At 40.9% G+C, this 13,479-nt stretch overlaps 1 protein-coding gene across 1 annotated transcript in view; it reads left to right on the top strand.

The window, feature by feature from the left end:
- FBN1 (fibrillin 1) overlaps window positions 1–13,479 on the top strand; it is a 259,408-nt gene that overhangs the window by 33,841 nt on the left and 212,088 nt on the right. The window contains exons 2-3 of the mRNA XM_062205862.1: window positions 1,330–1,412; window positions 3,938–4,036. Coding sequence (XP_062061846.1) covers window positions 1,330–1,412; window positions 3,938–4,036 — 182 coding nt within the window. The remainder of the gene's footprint in view (window positions 1–1,329; window positions 1,413–3,937; window positions 4,037–13,479) is intronic.

Below are 13,479 nucleotides of genomic sequence, written 5' to 3'. Positions count from 1 at the left end.
ATGTCATCAGAAATATATGCATACATAATGTAAACAAGGCAAAATTTACTAGTCCAATGTATACAGAAAATAAATTAAGACTCAGAGAAGCCCTAAAGTCATGCACATATTAAGGCTGTATCCAATCATTTTCTCTGTATCTCTGAAGAAGAGTTGGATAGCCAGGTATAGAATTAGGGTCTGTTCCGTGGATACTCTGTCTTCCTCATTCTCTTTCTAACCTCAGTACCAATCATTCTAAATTAGGTGCACTGTGCCCTGCAGAGTGTTCCAGGTGATTGTTCCCAATCCTGCCTGAAGTTGAAGTAGAATTCCAAGTACATGCAGGAGGCTCTGCACTATTAGACATGGTCTGAATAGAGAGGGAGAGTGTTTGCGTGCACCCCAAGTGGAAATACGTTCTGGTTATGCAGTTGTGTTTAAAGGCTTATGCCTGTGGGATTAAGTATTTATACTAGAAAGTCTTGAAATAGCTTCTAGTTTGTGAAATTGATTACAAAATGTTTAACCTTCCTTATTGGCCCCTCAACTCCAGCAACAAACATCAATGTTTAGGCTCTTAGGATGTGACAAAGCAAAATGCATGGTTTCCTCTGGGTCTACGGACATTCTATTCTCTTAGTTTCCTGTGTAGAAGTAGCAGTGTTCTTACCAAATTGCTCTCTATAATTGTTAAATATGGATCATCTAGATTCTGAATGGAGGCTTTGCTTCAAGACATTTGATGAACTGACTGTAAACAAGAAACCCAGGGTGACACTGATTTTATTTTCCTGTAACTGCTGGTATCAACTGTGTTTCCAAACTTTTGCTAAACAAATATTTACATGTTTTGGCCTTTATTTTTTTTTCTGACTGATGTCAGAGTTTGCATTCCTGCAATTTTGGTGAAAGAAAGAATGTGGTAACACTTCTAGAGGTGAGCTGGGGCATAGGAAAAAGATACTCACTGTTTCAAAGAATAGATTTTACATGCAGTAGATTTTATTTTAGATTAATAGGGAGCTTATTGTTTATATTAGACTCCTATGGCTCTGTGAATTTCGGTATCTGTGAATCATGACAGAATGTTTTGCCTTGTGCATCTCTAGTTTCTGTTTTCCTGATGCATTATCTTATGTATACATGATATTGATAGATGTTCCTATTGGTATTATTATGCAAAATGTCCCAAGCTACCAAACCAGCTTTGAGTCCCATGAGTTAAATTTGTGTACCAGAATTCATCCTGCTTTATAACTTAGGAGTATTTTTTTATTTGGTCATCTCCTCTTTTTAAAACAATGTATGGAATTCTCATGCTTTTTTTTTTTTTTTTTTTTTTTCTAGACCCAATGTCTGTGGCTCACGATATAATGCTTATTGTTGCCCTGGCTGGAAAACCTTACCTGGTGGAAATCAGTGTATTGTCCGTAAGTAGACAACCTGTTACTCTGCATGTTCTTTTGCTGTTTGGGTTGCATAGTGATTCTTAGAATTTGGCTTGCTATAACTGCATAATGCTAATATGTTTACAGCTTAACTTTCTAGATCTAAGATTGGTCCTACTTTCTCTGAATTGGGGTCAGAAAATGCATTAACTTGGTCAAACCACTGTCATACTTTAATTCAGTGATTTCCTTTTGAATATTTTTGGGATGTAGGCAATAGAACCACAGGAATACTTTGACCAAGGCTTTATGTCATTTGCATATGTTTTGTCTGGCAGCATAGACTATGTAATCACTTTGGGATTTTACTAAAGGGTATCCTTGATAATTTCTTTTTTGTAATTAAAACTTTTCATTGACATAAAATCCAATTTATTTATTTGAAGAGGAGGGAGAGAGGAAGACAGAGGAAGGGGGAGAGAGAGAGAGAGAGAGATAGAGAGAGATCTCTCATCTGCTAGTTCACGCCCCAAATGCCTTCAACAACAAGGGCTGGGTCAAGCTGAAGCCAGAGCCAGGAACTCAATTCAGGTCTCTCACATGGGTGGTAGGGACCTATCTACTTGAGCCATTGTATTCCAGAGTATGCATTAGCAAGAAGCTAGAATCAGGAGTGGAGCAAGGACTGGAACTCAGACACTTCAATATGGGATGCATGCTGCCCAAGCAGCATCTTAATCTATGTGAAACCCTTGCCCTCACCTCTCTTATTGTAGTTTCTGACTTTTGGGGTCACAGTAGGCCACAGGCTGACCCCAACCCTGTACATTAAATGTGGGTGGTCGAGGCCAAATGCAGACCTAACTCTCAGGTAAAGGGGAAGGGATAGGGACAGAGCATGAGGTAAAGTGGGAGGACTAGGGGGACCCTCAAGTGGTACCCAAGATTCCTCTGTTGATTTTTACTGCTGTGGCAAACCTCCGGATTCTCCTGATGCTTTACAAATGTTGAGTGACAAATTGTATGCCTGGAAAGTGGCTACTTAGTGGAGGCACCATCATACCTGTGAAGTAATGTTCAGCTTTCAGAAATCTCCATTAGCATAATGGGGGAACTTACAAGTTGAAAGAATGTTAAGGAATTACTTAGTCCACCTTCTTACTTGGCCCAGAGTGTCTGTGGAGAAGAATAGAATACTTTAACCCATATTCACTTGGTGATCTGAAAAGTTTATCCCTTCCCCAATTCTTGATTTTGACCAGAAAGCACTGTATTCATTTGACACATGTGGTTTATTTTAAGTTCAAAATTAAATCGCTGACAGTGAGATATAATGTCATTTGGGATTTTCTGAAGCAGTTGGATAACAAAACCCTTTCCCAGTGGTTCTTAGAATTATGAGAATTCTACAAAGAATAATGTCAAGTATTGAAATAGGTGTTTAAAAGATCCTCAACAGGTTATTTAACAATAGTTTCAAATGTCCATTCCAAACTCTTTTGATGTTTTTTAAAAAACACATTTCATTTCGAAGAGAGAGCCAGCTAGAGAGAGCACTCATCCATTGGTTCACTTTACAAATGCCTGCAATGGACACGCCCGGGTCTAGCCAAAGCCAGGAGCCAGGAATTCAATCCAGATCTCCCACATCGGTGGCAGGAGCCCAACTACCTGTGCCATCACTGTGGCCTCCCCAGGTCTGCGTTAATAGAAAGCTTGAGGCGGGAGCCAGACCTGGGAACAAAACCCAGGCACTCTGATATAGAATGCAGGCAGTGTCTTAACTGCTAGACTAAATGTCTGCCTCTCTTTCGATGTTTTAAAGAATGCATTTTATACCCCGTATATTATTTTAGCCTTGCACATTGCATTCATCTCTTGCAATACTGTGCAGGAGTTTGAGGAAAGAATCATGGCTTTAAGTATAAGAAGTGGTGACCACATCTTATAAATATTAATCATTTACTATTTAAACTTACCCCTTTGGCCACTAGCAGAACATTTGGTACCAATGTGATGCTATTCACTGGGTGACATGAAAACATTAGTATTTATTTAAAGGATGAATGATTTCCTGACTGTAGAATCAGCATTAAGGTAGTAGATTCCAGCATTCTCCTCTCAGACTATCAGTTTAATTCAGAACAGGACAAAAATGAAGCATTAAACATTTATAACAAAACTGGCTCCCAAGAAGAGTGATACAATTTTATGTCATTCAGTTGTAAAGTTAATATAAATACAGAATTTGTAAACAAGTAAATATGTTTAAGTGTAAGACTTCTATTTGTTTAGTTTTCCTTTTGTAGATTGAATGATGTGGAATTAGCCAAGACAGGTTCAGAACCACTGTTGTAGATAAAGGAGTTAACTATTTTAAAGCCAGATTCATCTAGTCCAGCAGTCTTGTTCTCTACATTAATATACCTGAGACTTAAGGTCATATAAGTCAGGATGGCAGTTACTGAGGAATCGGAGAGCCTAGCGCTTCTCATTTGAGGATTGAGTTCCTGTAGCTAACTATACCCTGAATCCATGTGCTAACAGACCTCTGGTTTTATTCACAGCCATTTGCCGGCATTCCTGTGGGGATGGATTTTGTTCGAGGCCAAATATGTGCACTTGCCCATCTGGTCAGATATCTCCTTCCTGTGGCTCCAGATCCAGTGAGTCTAACATGTCATTATATATAATATTATTTTATGTGGTTATGCCTTATTTTCTCCTAAATTTGCTTTTGGCTTTCTCTTGCCTGCAATACTTTTTTTTTTTTTTTTTTTTCAGCAGAACATCTGCCTTCTCTGTTGTGCCCAAAATACTTGGAAAGCCTTTCCTCAATCTGGCTTCCCATTTCCCTTCTTCATTCTTTATAGGAAAATTACCTATGGGGCATAGTTACTATGAATAATGCAAAGATTATGGCATTCTAAGAAGGTATTGCCTTATTCATCTTTGTATCTCCAACGTAAACACCATAAAAGGTGCTCAATGAAATGATTGTTGAATGAACATTTTTAGCCCAAGAAAACTAGGCATTCTTCCTTGTGGTACTGAAATAGGAACCTGATTAAAAACGTATTTCAAAGTCAAGACCCCTGCTTTTGCAAGAAGAAAAAGAAGTCATTTTGATAGTTGCTGGGGTGATTTATCATGAAGCATTGACATATTTTCCCTTTCAGAGTTTTGCCACTTTGTTCATCCTGTGATGCCAAAATAATCCACAGTTCCTTCTTCAGAGCCATTGCATTCTTGTTCCCATGTTCGTTTTTTTTCCTCTCTGTCTTTAAATATGGAGTCCAGAGTAGTGAATTAGGAAGAATGTGGGTGTTGGGAAGGAGGTGAGTCGTAATTGGTTGTTCAAAAAGTTGAAGTTCATGTCTGTATAAACAGCCCCTCCATACCTTAAATATCACCATGGGAAAAAACTTAGGTTCCTTTTCCATTTTCCTTTTTTTTGGAGGGGGGGGGCAAGAAAATGCACTCTCCTTGCAGTGTGCTTTATTTTTGATGAAGATTTAAGGAAAACTTTGTGGAATAAGTACATTCTCTTTTGTCTGTTTCAAGTTGAGACTTTTTCTGTGTCAAGGTTCATTACCTGCTAAGAATCTTGAAGTTTTGATGTGGCTCACCTAAGCCAGTTAGCAGGCAAGAGTGAGTTGCCCCAAATAGCAGACTCTGGTGGTACCCACTCCCGCTGGCATTCATGGGTGAACCTGGAAGGTCCTGTCTGAGACCTTTGTGACATTTCTTTGGCCAGGGAGCATGCAAGGTCTGCTGGCAGTGTTGCAAGCTGCAGGAGGGTTGGTGGATCTAGAAGCAGCTTAGAACCAGTGACAGGTGCAGGGCTGGTTGATAGGTCACTGCCCAGTTTCCTTGTCTTTCAGTTTAGATAACTGTGAAGCTTGTTCTGCACTGTCTCCTGAAGTTGCCTCATGGGGCTGAGCCATTGTTGCCCGTAGTAGTGGTAGACTTGATAATATGCTGTATTTCCTTCTTTCTCTGTCTCATGTCCTCACTTTCCTACTTGTCTTTCCTGAATTACTCCCCAAACAAAGGGCTCCCATCAAAATTATTGTCTTAGAATATTCTGCTGGTGGGACTCACACAAATAAAAAAGCCTAGTACTAAACAAAGCCAGTTGTAGACTGGACTAGAAACCATCCCCGTGGGCTAGGACTCTTGTTTATTGCAGTGGGTGTAGCATATATATTACTGATCTCAGCTTGGATTCAAATGTGCAGGCTCCAAGCAACACCAGGTTCATTCTACACAGCAAGAGCACCTGACCTAGAGGCATAGAAAGAGGCAAAGAAGTCAGTTGGCAATGCTTGCAGGCACATGCTGGTCACCCCCATCTCCATCAGGATGACCTCCAGGATTCTGCTGAGGAATGAGAGTGTCAGGGTGGGGAAATAAGTGTAGATATAAAGTTGGGCGTATACACTCAATGTCAGATTAATCCTTGAACCAGCTGATACCAATGCCTCTGGGAGAGGAAAATAAAACCAATGGGTGTGCAGCTACAAGGTCTTCAGTGGTAGTGTGAGCTTCTAATGATTTCTTTGTCAAGTAATAATCCTGAGATGTTGAGGTAGAATGTTAACATGGTCAGATTTGTAAAACCAGAGTATATTAGTGGAAGCTAGGCATGGGGTAGGAGGAGAGTAATGGCAGGATCCGGAGGTAGATGTATAGTAGAGATTGAAGTCCAGGACTTGTGGGCATTGCCGTCTGAAGACGTTTGGATCCCTTTTACAGCACCTGGAAATTGGACAAAGTCCTCACTAGTTTGGAGGTGAGAGTGGTGTAAGGAGGAGGGTCTGGTTTCACCAGGCCCTTTGAGGCATTTTGTACCTTTAAAATACTTGGCTTGGATCCCCTGAACTGGTATTGTCTAAATAGCTCACAAAATTAAAGATGGAAGAATGTTTTAACTTAAGAGTAGCTGGGGATGATCAGGGCCCTTTCTGAACTTTTGAAGTGATATCCTAATGAACAGCTGTGCCAGTCCACAGAACGTCCTGACCACCGAGTGGTAGACAGTGAATGCACAAAGATAGATCACTTGTTAACTCTCCTGCTAACAGAAATGTTTACATGTGCTACCTGTAGCTTCATAAAGTGGATCAATTTAGATCATTTTGGATAAATTCACCAATTCTTCCTATAAAAAACATCACACTTGCTAGATGAGGCCTGAATGAAGTTTGTAAGTTGTGGATCTCTGGAGCCTTTGTGTTTTGATTTGAAAATGGAAAGAATGGAAGGAAGACTATTCTTTCTTTCTTTTTTTTTTTTTTAAAGATTTATTTATTTATTTGAAAGGTAGAGTTACATAGAGGGGGAAGGGAGAGAGAGAAGTCTTCCAACCACTGGTTCACTCCCCAAATGGCTAACAGCCAGGACTGGGCTGGATTGACACCAGAAGCCAGGAGTCAGGAGTCAGGAGCTTCTTCTGGGTCTCCACTGTGGGTGCAGGGCCCTAAGCACTTGAGCCATCTTCTGCTGCTTTCCCAGGTGCATTAGTAGGGAGCTGGATGGGAAGTGGAGCAGCCAGTACTTGAACTGGCACCCATATGGGATGCCGGCACTGCAGGTGGCATCTTAACCTACTACATCACAGCACTGGCCTCACAAAGACTGTTCTTTCAGGTGGTTTTCCAGTTGAGTGTCTTGTAACTATGAGAACAGAAAACAACCTTCTGGGGCCAGCCTTGTGCTGCTGCAGTGAGTTAAGCTGCTGCCTGCAATGTTGGCATCCTGTGTGAGCATTTATTCAGATTTTTCTTAAATATGTATGTACATGTGTGCACACACAGACACACATACTACCTCATAGTACTGGGATTAATAAACTCTGCAACTTTGTACATTGTCTTGATCCATTCGGGCTGTTATAATGAAGTGCCTTAGACTATGTAATTTATAGACAACAAAAATTTGCTTTTTGTAGTTCTGGATGCTGGAAAGTTCAACATCAAGGTGCCAGCAGATTGAATGTCTGGTGAGGGCCAGCATTCTCATTGATGGTGCCTTCTATCTGTCCTCACATGGCTGATGGGACACAAGCTCCCTGGGGTAACATATAAAGGACACTGATCCCATTCATGAGAGTGCTGCTTGTGTGACTTAATCACCTCCCAGAGGACACACTTCTTAATACTATCACATTGGGACATGCCAACTTTGAGGGGACACAAACATTCAGACCATAGCATATATAATTATATATAATATCTTATTATAAAAGTTGCTCCTGTATTTTACGTTTTAGAATTTGGAAATCAATTTTATGTTCATCCTGTTATACTCTTTACACTTTTATAAAGGATTTTAAAATTAAACTTTGTATTTTGAAATATCTGTAGATTAGCAAACAGTTGTATGAAATAATATGGAGAGATCCTGGGTAACTTTTACTCCATTTTCCCCTTGATTATATCTTGCAAAACTTTAGTGTAGTATCATAACCAGGATGTTGACATTGATACAGTCAAGATGCAGAACATTCCACCACCACAGGGGTCCCTCATGTTCCCTTTTATGGTCATTTTCCTCCTGCCCATATGCCCTCCATAATCCACAAATATGTTCTCCATTTCTATAATTTTGTCATTGAAAGTATGATATATACATGAAATCCCATAGTGCGTAGCCTTTCGCAGTAGCCTTTTTTCACTCAGCATAATTCTCTGGAGATATATCTAGGTTGTGGAGAATTTCAGCAGTGTCTTTCCTTTTATCTCTGTGTAGAATTACATGCCATGGATGGGGTGTGTGACAGTTTGGTTAGCCATTCACCCATTGAAGGGCATCTGAGTTGTTTCCAGTTTTTCAGGTTATTTGAACAAAGCTGTTGTGAATACTTGTGTATGGGTTTTTGTGTGAACACAACTTTATTTCTCTGGTATAAATGCCCAGGACTGCAGTATCTGGGTTGTATGGGTAAATTGAATGTTTAGCTTTTTATGAGTACAATTTTATTTATTTTTTTTGACAGGCAGAGTGGACAGTGAGAGAGAGAGACAGAGAGAAAGGTCTTCCTTTTTTCCATTGATTCACCCCCCAATGGCCAATGTGGCCGGTGCACTGCGCTGATCCGAAGCCAGGAGCCAAGTGTTTCTTCTGGTCTCCCATGCGGGTGCAGGGCCCAAGGACTTGTCCACTGCACTCCCGGGCCACAGCAGAGAACTGGACTGGAAGAGGAGAGACCAGAACAGAATCCGGCACCCCAACCAGGACTAGAACCCGGTGTGCCGGCACCACAGGCGGAGGATTAGCCTATTGAGCCATGGCATGGGCCATTGTTTAGCTTTGTAAAGATTTATTTATTTATTTAAAAGGCAGTGAAAGAGCGAGAGAGAAAGAAAGAGATAGAGAGAAAGGAAAAGAGAGAGAATGAATCTTCTATCTCCTGGGTCATTTTCCAAATGGCTGGAACAGCCATGGCTTGTCCAGGTGGGAGCCAGGATCCTGATCTCCCAGATGGATGCAGGGGCCCAGGTATTTGGGCCATCTTCCACTGATTTCCCAGGTACATTAGCAGGGAGCTGGATCTGAAGTAGAGCAGCCAGGACTTAACTAACACTCTGATATGAAATGCTGGCGTAGCAGATGGCAGCTTAGTTCACTGTGCCAAGACACTGGCCATGCAGGCTTAGCTTTTTAAATAACTGTTAAGCAGTGTTTGGTGTGGTTGAAACATCTTACATTCTCACCAGAAATGTATGCATGACTCAATTTCTCTGCATCCTCACCAGATTTTTCTTCTCCTCCTCCTTCTCTTCCTCCTCCTCCTTCTTTCTTCTTCATGTATTTATTTATTTATTTGTAAGGCAAAGTTACAGAAGGAGAGGGAGATCTTCCATTCGCTTGGTTATTCCCCAAGTGGCTGCAATGGCTGGAGCTGGGCTGATCTGAAGCCTGGAACTTCTTCTGGGTCTCCCATGTGAGTGCAGGGGCCCACTTGGGCCATCCTTTGCCACTTTCCCCGGCATAGTAGCAGGGAGCTGGACTGGAAGTGGGGCAGCTGGGACTAGAACCTCCATCTATATGGGATGCTAGTGCTGCAGGCGGCAGCCCTATCAGCTATGCCACAGCACGGGCCCCCTCACCAGCTATTGGTGTTTTCACTAGTTTTAATTTTAGCTATTATGACAGCTGTGTGCTGCTTTCTCATTGTTGATCACCACAAGTATATGAGATAGCAACAAGTAGACTAGCCAGAGGTGCTGAGCATCCTTTCATGTGCTTATTTGTTCTTCTATATCTTTTGTAGTGAAATTTCTTTTCCTATCTTTTGTCCAGATTCTAACTGAATCATTTATTATTGAGTTTGAAGTGTTTTTTATGTATTCTATATTCTAACTCTTTGTAAGTAAGGTGGTTTCCAAACATCTTTTCCCACTCTGTAGCTTGCTTTTTCCTATTTTTAGTGGGGCCTTTCATAGAGCAAAAAATTCCAAATTCGATGAAGTCCATTTTATCCATTTTTTCTTTTTTGGATCATGGCTTTGGTGACAAGTCTAAGAAGGCTTTGCCTAGTCCTAATTCCAAAGATTTTCTCCAACTTTTTCCCAAAAGTTGTATGACTTTACATTTATATCTCTAGTCCATGTTGAGATAATTTGTATGAGACATGAGGCTGAGGTCTGGATTCAGTTGTCACTTGTGGGTATCCAATTGCTCTGGTCCCACTTGTTTCTGGAAAAGCCATCCTTCATCCATTGGACACCTACTTGTATCTCTGTCGCAAGTCAGCTGGGGATATTTGTGTGGGTTTATTTCTGAGATCTCTATTTTATTCCATTGGCCCACCTGTCTGTTCCTTTTCTGCTGCTGTACAGTCTTGATCACTACAAGTATATGAAAAGACTTGAAATTGGATAGGCTAATTCCTCCCATGTTATCCTTCTTTTTCAAAATTATTTTAGTTATTCTAGCTTCTTTGTCTTCCCATAAACATTTAAGATCAATCTTTTCTATAAAACTTTTGAGGACTATGATGGGAATTACATTAAACCTGTGTATCAAGGTGGGTGAGTATTGGCGTCTTGTGGAACCTCTTTACACCTTGGTCAAGTTTTGTCATTTTCAGCTTATCTCAGTTCAGTGAGAATCTGGGCTGCTGGTACTCCCAACATGAATCTGAGCTCTAAGCACATAACATAAGCCAGGGGAACACTTTCAAATCCATGTGTCAGCAAATCTGAGGATGTGTGTGATGCAGCCGCATCGTGAGAGTATGAAGAACTGAAGAGGAAGGGAAGGTGGTACTGGAGATGGGGGGAGGAGGGGTGGAGTGAAAAGAGTGATCCTTGGAAAGGTTTTTCAAGGAAGTATAGGATTTACATGAACAGGGAGGAGAGGAGTATGTGGAGTCTGCTCAACCTTATGCTAAGAAATAGCTGAAGTCTTGGCTTCTGGTCCGCTCTCTGTGGAAATGCCTGCATCATTGCTATCATTTTTGTCCTCTGGACCTTTTCCAGCCCAGGTAGGTTTTTTTCAAGAGACTTTAGTGGAGTTACTCTTCTGAACTGTGAGTCTTTAGGCACCTCGGAGCACGTAGGCACTAGCGGGAAATGTCTCTGCCGTTCCCTCTCCAAGTGAAAGTTGTGCTTGTCCTGCCTTGACTCGGGCTGCCCCTGCAGACTGTTGTCGCGGGTGGAGAGGCCAGGAGTTAGTCTAGCTGGTTAATGTGTCTGTCTGCACTCTTCCTAGTGCCTACATTAAAATCACATGCTCGCAGTACACATGCTTATTGCAAATTGCTCCCAGTGTCTTTTCTGCCAGCTGAGCCTCCCAAGATGATGGCAGGTCTTTAGAATCATTCCAGACCCAATGCATCGCAAAGAAAATCATTACCTGAGGTATTCAGACCCAAGTGCAAGCCTCGCACCTCTTGCAGTCCCATGCTCACACTGTGCTCTGCTGGCTAATCATTTCAGAATTAGTTGTCCCGGGATGTGATCTAAAGAAAGTTTCTTCTGCCCTTCCTGATGCCTGGTGGGCAGAAGGCATTGTCAGTATTTGCTGAGTGATTGAAAAGGCTGACTGACATATAAACATCAAACATAGAATGAATTTTAGATCTATAAACACACAGGTAAATGGCAACACGTTTGGTTATCTCTAGGATATTGAGCCTGTTAGGAAGCCCTTTGAGGCTGTGTGCCTTTCTTCCAAGGACGTCCTTGCTGGGTCACGAGGGCTCTAAGGGTCAACAGCAAGTGGCAGAACAAGGTTGCTTATTGATACCCGATTCCCCTGATATTTTCACGATCTGTTGTATAATCTTAACACAGATTGAAATTAGGACTATATTTTGATTTGGGGTATTTAGCACATTCAATAAAAAATGCAGTTATCCTCACGGGTTTAAGTGGAGCCCTATTTTTCAGTTTTTTTTCCCACTAGAGATATAAAGCCTAGTCTGCTGATTATGCGACATCTGTAATTCTTACTCAAATCTCTGAGTAAATTTAGAATTTGCCTCAATGACAAGATTCAATCCAAAATAAAACCTACTTGTGTATGTAGGGTTTTCTCAAAACTCTTTCCTGCTTGTGTAGTCAAACTGCATATCCAGTACCTTTATTTCCCCACAGAAACCTTGAGTGATTGTTTCTACCTTTAAAGAAATGCTCCCCCACCCTCACCCCAACTCCAAGATTCCACAGAGAATGCAAAGCTTCCCACGGTAAACACGTATGTGTCAAACAAGTGGTTGCACTCCTATACTCTGTTGGTGAGCTTGCTTCCTCTCACTTCCCCTCAAAGATCTGTGGGTCATTGGTTTGTGAGGGCCATGAATTAAGTATGCCTGCATGATTTTATTTAATTTTTTAAAGCAACAAAAAATATTTCATGCTGAAAAAGGTTCACCTGAAAGACAGAATTAAAACAAATGTCTGGAGAGTATCAGGGAGGGTTTTATTATACTGTGTTTAATTGTAAACTTATCATTCTTTTCCAAAAGAATTCATTCTGATTTTCAACTTAAACAAATAATGTAAAGTCACCATTTAAACTACTGTTAGGTTTTTTATCTCAAAGTAGCTCAATGGCTTTGTTGCTCGTGTGGGAATGGAAATTAGCTCTTGGCACGAACCACTTTAATTTTTTGAAATCAGTTTGTGGGCCGAGTTCCTATGCTGCCTGACAGATGACATCATTTCCTGTGCTTTTCCCCAATCCTTGCTGTTTTTCTAAGATAGGATGAAGCTAAGTTTAACTTCGTATTTTAATGCAAGTATAGATCTTTTCCTGACCTACTTAGAATATTATCCAAAGTTTTCACCAAATCATTTTTTCCTTTTGTGTACTTGTAGATAGCTTTTTGTTAAAAAGCATTTTGGCTGAAATGTTTTAATGGAACCACAGAAGCCTAAAATAACAGTTTGTTTTAATCAGTTTCCTCAGTTGCTTGATTTCTATAATAATGCTCCAACAAAGGAGTCATTTCTGCTCTCATACATGGGGAAATACAGATAAAAGTATTTTTAATAGCTACCTACTTAGGGCTATGTAAGTGCTAGGGACACAGTGGGCTGCTTCCTCGTCTCAGTTTGTCTTTGAGGATGGATTTTGATGTCATTATCAGTTAATAATGCATTAAATAAATAGGAATTAATTTAGGATTGTTTTAAGTAGCACTTATAGGCAAGTTGCTACTTATGGGGTTGTACTTCATAATCATATTGTTTGCCATTCTTAAGGTTTTTTTTTTAGAGATTTATTTGAAAATCAGAGTTACAAAGAGAGAGGGAGAGAAACAGAAAGAGAGAGAGAGAAAGAGAGAGAGAGAGGCCTTTCATCTGCTGGTTCACTCCCCAAATGACCACAATGGCCAGGGCTGGACCAGACTGAATCCAGGAGCCAGGAGCTTCTTCTGGATCTCCCATATGGAGACCTGCTTTTCCCAGGCTGTTAACAGGGAGCTACATTGGAAGTGGAGCACCTGGGACCAAACCAGCACCCATATGGGATGCTGGTGTTTCAGGAGGCAGCTTTACCCTGCTACGCCACATCGTTGACCCCAGAAGTTTTTAGACAAATGCAATGGGGATAGGAGAAATAAGTAAAAGCATTTTAGATTATATAGTACGTA

This window comes from Lepus europaeus, chromosome 11 (genome assembly GCF_033115175.1).
Source record: "Lepus europaeus isolate LE1 chromosome 11, mLepTim1.pri, whole genome shotgun sequence".
Classification (NCBI taxonomy): domain Eukaryota; kingdom Metazoa; phylum Chordata; class Mammalia; order Lagomorpha; family Leporidae; genus Lepus; species Lepus europaeus.
The sequence above is the reverse complement of the archived record's forward strand: the minus strand, read 5'-3'. Positions and strand labels throughout refer to the sequence as shown.